At 39.9% G+C, this 13,868-nt stretch overlaps 1 protein-coding gene across 2 annotated transcripts in view; it reads right to left on the bottom strand.

Moving 5' to 3' along the window:
- rai14 (retinoic acid induced 14) overlaps positions 1–13,868 on the bottom strand; it is a 40,427-nt gene that overhangs the window by 8,257 nt on the left and 18,302 nt on the right. For both annotated transcript variants that reach the window (XM_041960512.1, XM_041960513.1), the window contains exons 3-10: positions 9,027–9,157; positions 7,149–7,237; positions 6,849–6,913; positions 5,869–5,926; positions 5,236–5,306; positions 1,049–1,155; positions 738–922; positions 244–269 (exon numbers count right to left, since the gene is read on the bottom strand). In XM_041960512.1, coding sequence (XP_041816446.1) covers positions 244–269; positions 738–922; positions 1,049–1,155; positions 5,236–5,306; positions 5,869–5,926; positions 6,849–6,913; positions 7,149–7,237; positions 9,027–9,157 — 732 coding nt within the window. The remainder of the gene's footprint in view (positions 1–243; positions 270–737; positions 923–1,048; positions 1,156–5,235; positions 5,307–5,868; positions 5,927–6,848; positions 6,914–7,148; positions 7,238–9,026; positions 9,158–13,868) is intronic.

A 13,868-nucleotide genomic window follows, 5' to 3' on the forward strand; every position in this document is an offset into this window, starting at 1 on the left:
TATTAGAAAAGCTGAATCTAAACTGCTGTCCATGAGGCATAGCTACACAGCAGAAATTACATTTTGTCTATAATTTTTAGCTTTTCCTCACTACAAATCACATTGCAGTACTAAAAAAAAGTGATTTAGACTCTTATTGTCATGCCATTAATAGCTGATTGGTTGTTGTAGCACCAAGTGTTTTAGTAACTGTTTTTTAAGACCTCTAGAGAAAAGTATTGAAAAGCAACATTGGTTTCTTACCTGAGGACTTCTAGGAGACTTTGCATCTGTCAGAAGGAAGACAGGAATGTTTTTTTAAAAATCAAATATAAAATGCTTAGTACAGCTCTCTCTTTAAAACTTTCACATTTACCTACAACAGGTAGAGAGCAGTTTAAACTGAATATGTACAGGAAAACATTAGCAGGAGACCTCCACCAGATGGCAGTGTTGACTGTGTTGAAGCCACAGAAGGACAGTAGATTTGTGTGTTGGTAGTGGCATTGATCATGTTTGGAGACAAAGATCTTAAAACAGTAATATTATAGAGAACTAACTTTCATCTTCAAAAACTTTCTCACAAGATCAACCATGAAAGGTTTAGCTGTTTCGGATGAGTGTTTAAGCTTAGACTAAGGGATATAATGAAAGTCAGTGCAGCATCCTGAAGTCACAAAACGTGTGTGTGAGAGATGTCATCTTCTGCTGCCTTGATGCTTCCTGACTGTACTTTCTGTGTGTGTGTTAACGCTTACCTGAGACCTGCTGTCTGTTCAGGGCAGCTGCGAGTGCAGTCTTGACCTCGGAGTTGGCCGACAGCTTGGCGTAGTGTACCACATCGTGGCCTTGTGAATCTACAGCTGATAGATCTGCTCCTCGCTGAACCAACACTTCAACAACAGAAACGGCGTTTGACTCGCTGGCCAGCATCAAGGATGTCCTGCAACACGAAAAAGAACAAATAGCCAATGCAACATGTCTCCATCATTGAGGAACATGAGGGTCTTACATCAGGTATCACTACTGCTACACACTTAATTTCTTGTCTTAATGTGGCTGTTTGTACCTGCCACTGTTGTCAGAAGCGTTGACTTCAGCACCGCAGTCCAGCAAAGTGCTGCACACTTCAGCATGAGCGTGTTTAGCTGACAACAGCAAAGGGGTGAGTCCGTCCTTTGGGAGAAATAGACATTATAAACATTTGATATGCCTGAACCCATCCTATGAAGGGCCCACAAACCAGCATGACCCGCACCTGCATAACCTGTCTTGTGTGACATGAGGATGTGGGCCTAGACATGAAGTTGGTCAGTGTCTGTGTGGTGAGAGAAATCTCAGATCCATGTGAAGAGGGAGAGAATGTCTCCTAAATGAATTTCCCAGCAGATAAACACAAAAGCCAAAAGTTGTTTCATTTTTTGAGAGTGCTGTGGCTTTTGGGAAATCCCCAAAATGATATATTTACAGTATAAATGAATGGGCTGGCTCAGCAGAGTTTACAGCCCTGAGTTAGGCAACTGGGACAGTACTTCATGCAACGTAGACATGCCGCATTTTTCAGCAGGACTGACAGATCCTAACCCCAAGCATGACATTTAAACTAACCTTAAACATCTATGACCTAAATCTAACTTGAACATTTGATTGGCTGAGCTTGTGGAGGGCAGTCAACAGCCCGGAAGGAGCTGCTGTCTACACCATCTCCACTAAGATTACATTAGAACAACAGATAAGGAACTCAGTATTAAACTGTATAAATAGAATTATTTTTATTATTTATTGTTAAAAGTGAAAAAAACTCAAAGTCATGCCCAGCTGTAAAAGAGCATAAGAATGTCAAGAAGCAGTAAAGTGTGTCAGCATAGCTTTGTGTTTTATATTACAAGGCTGCTGCTTCCACACGCCACAGAGAACAGAACTATGTTGTGGGTTCCTCCGAGCTCTGCTAAAGACTTTAACAGCCCTGCGTCTGCTCGGCTCAGTCTGTGTTTCTACTGAACAGTTTCTCTTCTGCAATCGAAAAGACAGAAACGTTTTTTTCCCCTCTCAGAGTAATAGATTCAATGTCTGTGTGGTTGAATGTGAGAGCACAGGTGTATAAATGCTTGCTTATTTTTTGCAACTTGCTGCCGTCTTGTCAGTTTAAAGCCAGGATACCACATTTGAGCAGCAAGGCCTGAATATGCACATACTCTCAAACGGACATGTACACAAACAGCTGCAGACACGCAGTTTTTCTGCTTGTACTACTTTCAGGAGTCTGCTTGGAGGATGCAGACAAATTCTGTAGCTTGAGTCACAACAAACAGGAGGTGCACGGATGTCTAACACAGCCTACACATACACCCTCTGATGGCAAAATTTATGTTATGTGGACCCTCAGGCAGTGTGTGGAAAGGATAATTTACACATAAGCAGCAACCATCACAGCTAAGCGTGATAACTTGAGAGGCCTGTCAATCAAGTAAAACGTGCCCCCGTGTAAAGCTTAATCCACTCCTAAAGGGACAATAATTATCTAAATTGCTACCTGAACATGCATGAAGGAGTTGAAATTGCCATTTGAAGTTGCAGTGTCTTTTGGATCCAGCCTCCATCACATGAACAACGGAACCTTTATGGTCAAACTTTATCAAACATAACAGAGCTTCTAGTGTTTAGTTTGCAATGTTTTTCATGTTCTTGTCGTTGTGCAATAAAAATGTTGTCAACTGACCATGTAATCTGAAAGTGAATACATCATTTACTGTAGTTTTATTTATTGGATGGAGATGAATTTGTCAAGCAGACGGTTATGACCTGATAATTTCTCAGTGGTAGTGATTGCAGCCTGATCTAGACACAGATACTGTGCTTACAGGTCTGTGCATGTGTGAATACAACATGTGACAGACTACTTTAGAAACTCACAAAAAATTAAAATTACTAAAGTGGTCGTTGTGCCAGCTCTCTCACTGCATGTGCTGCTCAAAAGCTAGAGCGAGGGATAAAATAAACCAGTGGTTCTCAACCTTTTTAGCATGCGACCCTGTCTGTGACCCCTTATCACGTTACATTTGTCAGTGAGAAGGTAAAACTACCCTGAAAATAAAAGGGAATCATTGCTGGAAACTCTAATACAACTTGTAGTTCAGTACTGGTGGAAGTAATCACTCACCGAGCCACTTCCTGGTATGTGGATGTCCACAGGACCAGCCTAGAACTGACTCATGCCCATTTAACTTTTACCACACCACATGCACATTGTTATTTCATCCCGTAGAACTCTTAACGGTGCAGTGTGTAAGATTTAGGTTGATCTATTAGCAGAATGTGACAGAAATGTAATATAATATTTGTAACTTTGTTTTCATTAGTGTACCACCTGAAAATAACATTTTTTGTTACCGTAGAATTAGCTCTTTATAGCTACAGAGAACAAAGAACATTTTTAGCGGCCACAGCAGGGGAGGGTGATGCAAGGTGTATTTAGTTGTTTGCAATCTGCAACCTCATTGCTCAATGCCACTACCTCCTACACACGGGACCTTTAAGATGAGGTAAACTTCACAATCAGACAACATATGTCCCACAAGCCACAGGACACTGAACACTGCATTTAACATGAAGAAACCAATAATCGCACAGAGCTAAACTTTTATCAAGATGTTCCCCCTGAGTGCTATACAACATGAACTGCTGAGCTAAGGTGACTGCTCAGAGTTTGATTAGAATTTAGTGCTTGAGAAACATTTTTCTTTCTGACTGAAAACATAAGGAATCTTTTATACTACACATTTCCACTGTCGCTGAGTAGATTTAAGTTTACATTACTTGATTTTCTGTAAACATTCTTTGTCCGACGCATGTAAGACCTGGCAGATGTTCCTCTGTTTCTCTTGCTGTGTGTTTATTCAAGTCAAATATAGATCAGGTATAGGTATTTGTTACAGCCATGATGTATGCCTGAGGCTAACAAGCTGGCATGTTCTTCTCAGCACAGAAACAGAAATATGTTCCAGACAACTTTGTGGTCTATAGTATATGTCCACTAACAGCAGACAGAGCTGCTCCAACCTCACACACACACACACACACATTTGCAGATGATTATGGCCTTGCCGTCTCACATGTATAAAACCTAAAATGTGCAAGTGTGGAGAACATGTAAATCCAAATTTTGCCCTAACCCCAACCCTGGTTAGAGTTTCCTAACAGCACAGACAAAGCATCACTTTGCTTCAAAAATGTAAATTGATAAGGAAGAAGTACTTGAAGACCACATGTGGATATTGCAGAAAAAAACTACAAAGTGTGCTTGGGCTTGCTCCAGTTGTAAGGATTTCAGAAACCCTGTACTTTAGCTTTAAAATCCTTACAGGCAGTTACACAAAGTGGCAGCATGAACCAGTTTCTAAAGCCACAACATACAACTTGTTAGAGGCTTAAACAAGCATGGGGCGGCAATAAATTTTAATTAACAATAACATAACATATTTACATGCAGGCTATGGGATCACTGTGTGTGTGTGTGTGTGTTAATCTCAAACAGGCCAGCTGTGGCATGATAATAAAAAAGGAAATAAATGGGCAACAGATTCTCTTCTCCATTTCTTTTCTCTCACTCTTTTTCTTTTTTACACACACACACACACACACACGCACAGACACACGCACAGACACACACAAAACATCATGCACACACACCCCAGTTGGGTTAAAACCACAGGCATGGAGCATCACTGCAATGGAGACCACATGTCTGCGACTTGAGAGCAGAGTTCCCACAGTACGCTGACCCCTCTACCTTACACACACACACACACACACAATATTAATCAATCTGAGATAAGGACAAACAAGAGGAAATATTAGTTAAATGAGGATTCTTCATATTGTAGATTTAAAGCTGTGAGAGACAACTGTAGTTATTCTACCTCTGCTCTCTTAACAAACTAAAAAGCACATAAAGGGATGCAGACAAAACTATAATTAGCCAAATAAGATATTTGACAACAGATAAACACAGAAAGCATCCTGTTGCAAACACAGGAACTATTGACAGGTAAATCTTAAAGACATTCCACGGCTCACAAACTGGTTAACCTTCTGCGAACAAATTCCTCTCTGGAAATTGCACAGTAGAAAGCGATACGAATGAGAACTGAATGGTGCATTTCTGTGGTCTTCATTCGGTTTCAGAGCCTCTTACTATCCTGCCAGGAAAAATAAGTCTGGGAAAGAAAGAGTGGAAGCAATAATGAAAGTACATACTGCATCTTTCAGGTTGATGGGACTTTTGAGTTCACACAGCAGTTGGACGGTCTGGATGTTCCCGCTGGCAGCTGAGGATGAAGTACAACAACAATCAGACGAGGAAAAGAAGCACACAGGTGTCCACAGATCACTGGGTGGTCCATGATTGAATTTAGCAAGAAATATCTCTCTTTTGTCTCCAAAAGACCAAATTAGTCAAACAGGACTGGACTGTCTTCTTTCTTTTTCATTAAAGTACACAGCCAGGCCTATAGCAGCTGTAGTGTAGCAACACAACATTTAGTGAGCCATTGCCGTGACAACTACCATCAGCACTCTAACACAAACTGAGAGGAAGCTCAAAAGAGATCTGCCATATTCTATGCATGAAATAGTGAAGTCTGTGGGAATCTACTCATCAGTTTAGTGTTTGGTTTTAATGAAAACCTGCACTGAGTATCATGGGAACTTTTGTTGGAAACAAACTGAGCTGAAATCACATTCAATCACTTAATTCCAAACATAGTAGATGATTTTATCCAAGCTTAAACTTTATCTCACAAGATGTTTTCCCACGTCCTTGTCTAAGCAGAGTAATCTTCAATAAAAGCCCTTTTGTTTAATTAACTCTCAGGACACTGAGATACTTACCAGCATGATGCAGAGCAGCCTTTCCTGTGCTGTCTACAGCATCGATGGAACATTTACTCTGGAGGGGAAACATAAACATATTAGACATGGAAATCAATGTTACACATGAATTATGAATGATTATGAAAGAAAAGTTCTAATGTAAATACCCTTACATGTCATATAGTGCTCTGTCATTTCATTGTTTGCTGTGATTATATTTAATCTCCACTCTCCATTAACCTGCCACGTCTTCTGCTAATTATTAAATTCTTACATTTCCCTTTTCAAAATGTGTCAGAAAATGTGCCTGACGTCATAAAAATGTGTCCAAATCATTCTCAAAATGCATTTCATACTGCTGTAGAGCATCAGCGAAGAGGAGTTTATTGTCTGAGGAACTGACCCTGAAATCATTGGGTTTAAAATCTTTTTGGTTTTGGTTTACCATCGTGCCTTACATGGGTGGAATGTTTATCTCATATTAGACAAAGGCTGGATCAAATGCACACACTTGCATCAAACAATATATCACTGCATTTAAATGTTTTTAATTATTTTTTAAGTTTGCTGCGAGTGAGTACAATTTGTGTGTGTGTGTGTGTGTGTGTGTCCTGCTGAGATCTGCTGATCTGCGCACACACAAACACACAATCAGCACAGTGAAGAAATGAATCAGTGAAACTGTCTGGTTTCAGACGTCTTAACAGAAGAGTGGGACTATTCAGTCTCTGGGTTTCAGGCGATTCATGCTCCTGCTTTCACACATTCCTTATTTGCTGCACCGAGTAATGCATCCAAGAAGAAGTCCTGCTGGATGCTCTGCCATTAAAACATTCTTACTTCCATAGTTCTTGCACTTTTTGTTGTGCAGTATATGAATCTAAAATAGTGTATAGCCTTTACATTAAATGATTTATTGCAGTAAGATGTCGTATTATTGACCATTTGAGTGCATTAAATATGACAAACAGATTTTAGAGATACTCTGTCCACCTTACCTGAATAAGCTTTTTGCAGCACTCAGTGTGATTGTTTTTGGCGGCCAGGTGTAACGGATTGAAACCTGAACATGAATCAAAGAAGGACTTAGTTATGATCACAAAGAATTTAGTGACTAATTATAAAAAATCAAAAAGAAAACCAAAAGAAAACAGCAGGAAAAGTGGCTCTAGAAAGTACGTGACCATCCAAAACCAGATAAGAATGCCCCAATTAAACAAGAAACGTGATGATTATGTAAATGATTTAAAACAACTCCCACATGTTCTATCACTATTAAATAGACCTACAGTACATACCGGCAGCATCAGTGATTGACAAGTCTGCTCCATGAGCCAGGATGACAGACAGACAGTCTGTCTGACCGCGAGCAGCTGCCACATGAAGACTACAAACACACCCAAACCAAAAAAGAAATTACAAACACAGTAATTGTTAGTTAGAAAAGCACAACAACCGAGATGTTTGTAAGACAGCTCGCTTTCTTTGCTGGTTTTCAGAGTAACATTAAATACATGGGAAAACAGTGAATCTTCAGCGGTGACCTCCCGCTGCACTAGTGGGTTTGAAATAAAGTCATCACAGTTTTTTAAAACAAACCCACTTTTCTGTCATCCTATCAAATGAAACTGCCTTTCTGTCCATACCTATCAACACATTCCACAGGTTGAATGGTAACAGGTGATAGTATCATGATTGGGTATGAAACGAGCATCCTTGAAAGGCTCAGTCGTTCACAAGCGAGGATGAAGTGAGGTTCATCACTTTGTGAACAAATGATTGTATGCAGGAGATTATTATATGAGCTCTGGAGCACTTTCAAAACCGTCATCTGTAAACACAGTTCTTTGGTAAATGATCACTTTCTGCTTTTATTTACATTTTACACAGCGTCCAACTTGTTTGGAATCAGGGTTGTGCAGCAGGCAATCAATACACTCCTTTCCAGCTCAGCAAGCATAATGAAAAAAACACTACACATGCCCAGCCTTCCCTTGGTGTGTGTGGGTTACACACTCACAACTATGCTCACATGCCTTTCAATCAGGTTTTATCACCATAGAGATACTGTAGACTCCTCCTTTGTGCATCCTGAAAAGATTGGAGTGTTGCGATCCCAAACCACCACATTCATTGTGATTTACAAAGGCTGTGAGTATGCATCTGTATGTGTGTTTCTGTGCTCCAGTCGCACACAGAGAGAAGGTCAAGGATGTGAACTACTGGTGGAACAAAAAAGCCTGTGTGTTTGTTTCACCGTGTGAGAGTCTGTGCATTCGTTTCTCCCTGCATTTGTTCCTGTGTTTTGATGTTCCTGGCTCTGCGTGAGCTGCTTAGCACATTGAGGTCAGCGGGTGTTGTGTTTCAGAAAAAGAAAGAGGTCAAATATTAACACTGAGCCTCTGTGTTATCAGCAATCTCAATTGGTGAGGCAACGAGCTCCACTGCCTCTGCAGAAATGAACTGGCTCGCGAAATGCTGAATGTCAGGGAGGCTGAATGAATGGCTGAAAATGTCAACCTTTCTGGAGCTAAGAGAAACAGCCGTATTTTTAGATTGGCCATTCATTTTTAACATTGTGCAGCAGAGCGTGAAAGTAGTTTCATAAGCCCAAGAATTTGAGCATATGCTGGAGAGATATGAAAGGAAGCACAAAAACCACCAGGACTGGATAATGTTTCTCCAAAATTGAATAAGCCCACTTTTGTTTTTACCGCAATGAAACCATTTGTTGTTTAAGTGTGTTTAAGTCCCAGAAAGTACCTAAATAGCTGAACCTGATATTACTACCTCACGCAGCAAACTGGAGATCTTACTCTACTTTGCTTTTTGGGTTAGAGTCTTGTTAGTGTAGCAGGTCTTAATTCAAGTCTTTTTTTCTTTTTATTTTTGACTGAAGCTGCTACAGAAGCCACTGCAGACTAGTGTCTCTGTCAGTCTCTCAATTAATTATGCTGAAGGAGTAATCTTTTGCAGCAGGCATGTTGTGATCCTGATGTACTTAACTGTCCCCATGAGGAAACTGGGGCCCACTGGGATTCATACACTGATTACAGAGAAACCAAATCAACATACAGGACAAACGTGCTTAACAAGTACTTTTCCTTCAGTGCTAAATCTGTACCAAAGCCATTTTTTCCTTAGCCTTTTTTGCAGATAATCGTAAGAATGCTTACGCTGATTTGCCCTCACTGTCCAGCTTCACTGCGCTGGCACCTTTCTTGGCAAGAAGCGATGCCACCTTCTCCACCTCGCCATGCTCCACCGCAGCAAGCAGGCGCTCGTCATTTTTGTTCCACTCGTTGACCTATAGGGGGTGATTTGGAAGAAAAGAAAGAGAAAAAAGGACAAAGAGAAAATAAGAGAGATGAGGTAAGAGAAAAAGCTGATAACAAATGTAATAAGGACATGGAAATACTATGTAAATCTAAGATATTTATTTTGTTATCATTGTGATGCGTGTATCCATGGTTTTATTTTTAAGAAAGTACCTTATCTGCAATAATAATGTATACATTCTTTTCAATGACATACATCATTACACACTGACACCCACATCCACCCAGCTAAAAAAATGACTTGTCCTTAATATGAGTAATGTTTCTCAGAGGGAGAGAAGGTTTTTTTGGCTCTGCTACGGCCCACACACAACATCTGCACACACGCACACACACACACACACACACACACACGCACGCACGCACGCACGCACGCACGCACACACGCACACACGCATACACGCATATGCAACATGCAGTGTGGGCATGTGCACTGACATATACACAAACCAAATGGCCCCACATTTGCATCACCAACAGGCTGTTCAGATAATCATAAGTCAGCTATTGGGAAAGCTTCAAGCATGATCTCATACAGAGACAGTCTTGCTACACTGCAGCCTGAAAATACAGCAAAGTGAGCTCTAAGCGTTTACCTCCTACCAAAAACAAAAAGAAAATTCAAACACATCTACAATAATTATATGTAACTACTCACAAATTAAAATCCAAAACCAAAATCAACCAATATCAGATTACACACGAAGCAGCCTGGCCACAAACATACAGTGTTGGCACTCATTTAAAAGAAAACTATTATTAATATACTTATATTAAACACAGATTAGACAATGTGTTTTAAGAAATAGTTGTTAAAGGTTATAAATGAATTGTTTCCTCACCCTGATAGCAGAGTAACAGGGACAACTGAATCTGTGTACCCTTAACAAGTTGGCAGCATGAGTTCATTAGTCAGCCCTCCTGTGCATATTAGGATGCAGCACAGTATTAGATTTGACCTGATAGCCCACTGACCTACACTTGATAAGAGTGTGAACTCTCTGACTCCATAAACACTTGAGGTGGCAAACTGTACTCTATTTTAAGAGACCAATAAGCCAACATGGTGATACATGGTGAAAATAGCCTTTGTGGCAAACACCCAGATGCAATCACTGCAATACCCTTGCACAGCTGGTGGAAAAATGCAAGGCATTAAAATAGCTAGGATGACCACTGAGCTCTGCAGCCTAACCCACAGAACTGTTAATGTGAAAATGAAATGAAAAATACTAAATTGTTGGTGGTTTGAAAACTGAAAACAGTCTGAGGTGAGCAGAGTGGAAAAAAACATTTCTGGTTTTCAGGCAAGGAGCTCTAAAAGAATACCCCCCCACACACACTCCTCATGATCCAGGCTTCAAAGCACTGAAGCAAGAGGTGAGATACTATTTAGGAGGCGGTGTAAGACGAGAAAGTTCTCGTACTTGGATATAAAGACACTCAGCTGAGCACTGACAGAGACATGTAAAAAAGATATATGAATGTACCAGGTGCTCTTCCAAGTCTATGATGAGCTGTGATGGGCACACTTCATGAAGGATTTCCAAAAATATCCAAGAGCAGCTAAGTTACTACAAATTAAATGCAGCATCAGGGAGAAACTTCCTTTATAGCACATGCACAGTGGTGCACAAGTTTAAGCAAATTCATCACAGAAAACTGAAGAACACAGCAAGATATGAGATTTCAAAAACTTGTCAATGGTGTTGGAAAACCAGCTAGCAATACAAGATCATTTGTTTTAACATTCTGACTGCACAATTCCTATATTACTGGAGATAGTGGCAATACAACTAGCATTAGCTCTTCACTGATTACTAAGGTGTTCATCAGTATCCCCAAGAAACTGCTGCTGTGTGGTGTGGGACTTTATGCATTTATAGTGCAAACTGTATGTGCTGTCAAATCTGTAAACATGTTTCTCAATTTGCAGCGTTTTTTCTTTATGCTACGTTTGTCATACATACCTACAGTACACGTATCTGAGCATGCAGACAATGTGATCCACTTTCATGCCGCCATTGCAGGTTATTCCGCTGACTGACAATTGGTGGATATAATTAGCAAAAAAGCAAAGCAAAGCAGCAAAAAAGGCAAGGAAGATTGCACTATTTTTAAATATTTAAAAATGTGGCTTTGCAAATGTTTTACGTTAAGAATATACGTTCTAGACATTTGTTAGACCTCTGCCTCCAATAGATGACAAAGTTTTATATTTTATATTGTTGGTGGGCTACCTCATCTGACATGTTGAGCGTCTCTGCAAACATAAAAAAATCATAACACTTTTATGAGACAGCCCAGAGGAGCCATTTCGCATAGCAAATATATTTTTAATGTGTATGGCAAATGTTTATATTGTCATCTACCACTAGAATTGACTGTTAGATGAGACGAATCAGGACCCGGGTGGCTTACTACCTCTGCTTAACAATTTCTTGGGGGCTGGAACAAAACACTCACAAAGGTACTGTGGGAGGGAGGTGAAAACGGAACAGAGAAGTCAGGGAACATGCATCTGTGTGTCACCATGATTAGTGTGCACTAAAACATGACACAGCAGGAGATAGCTGAGGCTAAGAAGGACATATCCCCTATGGTAAGGGTAGTGGTAAGGGTTTTCACAGAGGTGGGCTGGATTTGCGGGTGTGAAAAGTCTCATGATTTTCATTCAGACGATCATGTGTTGTTCAGTCAGTATACCGAGCACTGAGGCAATCAAATACTAAAAATAGGCACTCTCAGGAGATGGTAGGGGAACTGAAAAAAAAACAAAACATGAATATAACTGAGGCATAAATGATGAAAATGGAAAGAAATATGTACGTAAATATGAACGAAGCCTGTGTTTGTGTCGCCCAAGTTTTGCATAAGTCTTCAAAGAGAATGTAAAAGGAACTTGCAGAGTAGTTTGTGTACATAATTCAACACAGTACACAGTGCTCTTCTTATCATGTTTAGTGGACATCAGGAAGGGTGGAACTTGCTGCTGTAATTGAGTGCCTTTGTGATCCGGAAACAGCAGCAAAACAAACCCACTCCTATACATGACAGATTGAATAACAGCAGCAGGCACATGTTACAGATGGTGAGCTTTCATTGAATGTGACTTCATTAACAGTTGAAAAAAAAATTCAGTTGATGTTGCATCTGAGTCTTTGCTGTGAATTGATGCTCTTGATATTAGAATGAAAGCTCTACCAGCTGAGCTGATTAAAATAGACGTATGAATCCCATTTTGTTTATCTAACCCTGAAAGTAAATGCGATGGCCTGTGACTAACTGGCCGTTAGTTTTTTTTCCCTGTGCTTGTTGGGGTTGGTGCATCTGATCACATCAGCCAAACCTTTTGTAGATAATTTAGTCTTACACCCTTGCCTGTTCCAGGTTGAAATACTATTATAAATGTAGATATTTTCTAACGTCTGTTCAAATAACTTAATATACATTTCTAGTGGGCACTTCCACACATTAGTGTGCAGAGTAGCTCAATCACAGGATCAAGCATCTCCCAACCCTATGACACAGAATGACGTTGAAGAGAAAATTCTGGGACAATTCCTGGATGAAAATGTATTAATTTAAGAGTACAGTAATTTGCTGGGAAGATGTCTCACAAAGAAAAGATACAGGCTTTTAAATGCACCATACAATCAAGCTACTACCAAAGTTTATCCTTAAGATGTATCCACCCAGGATTTACAGAAAAACCCTGAGTCAGAGCAGAGTTGCAAGAAAACATGGTCAACCACACAAACCTGTCTAACCTAAGAGAGCAATGAGAGGAGTAACCTGGCAATTATAAACTTAGAGTGCGGTTACAAAGATGGAAAACCAGAAAAAAGGTATGAGCTACTGCAGCGTTTTAAAATAAGGTCCAGAGATCTGGGTCGTGAAGATTTTCTTTGCTTAGAGCTTTGTACTATCATTAAAAACACTACTAGTAACACTAGCACAACCAGCTCTCTGTATACTCGCTTCAGTAAAGATTTATTCATGCTGCTGTGGGTTGTCAGTTGCTTTGAATCAAGAAACTGCAGGACATTTAGAGCAAAGCAAAGGCTTGAAAGGGCCACTACCCTGTGTCTTCTAACAACTGCCCTGAAGACAATATAAACATTTTCCTCTGCATTTGGATTTTGCGTTTAGGTCACTAAAATGAAGATATATTTTTTAATGCCTTTGAAAGCAGATGTTTCAAAATTCCAGTTTCTGTGTGACCGTGTATGCTATATATGCTATTGTTTGTGTTTTTAAATTACCATTTCCACAGGAAAATGAGCTCAGGCATGCTCAGAATGTTCTTCTTTGGTATTTGACATATTGTTGACGTAGACTTTATTGTCACCTCCTGGTAGCATGCTTGTTTGGAATTGTTTTTGCGTTCCCCTGTGTACTGAGACATTTTGTGTAACAAATTTTGAACAGATATTTTTTTTTTTAATAGGGGGAGAATATATCTGTTGTTTTTTTTTAAATCCATCTACGTGAGATCAAGGCCAAAGTGTTCAAACGCTTTTACTGATGGTTTAACCACCTTATCTGAACCTCCACTATGTCTACAGAGTAGAGTCAACACTCCCCTTCTCTATCAAATAGAAATACTGTATGTACCTTGCTGTTTATACCTATCCAAAGGGGTTTATATACAGAGAAACACAACACCGAGAAACCAGT

This window comes from Chelmon rostratus, chromosome 19 (genome assembly GCF_017976325.1).
Source record: "Chelmon rostratus isolate fCheRos1 chromosome 19, fCheRos1.pri, whole genome shotgun sequence".
NCBI classification, from domain to species: domain Eukaryota; kingdom Metazoa; phylum Chordata; class Actinopteri; order Chaetodontiformes; family Chaetodontidae; genus Chelmon; species Chelmon rostratus.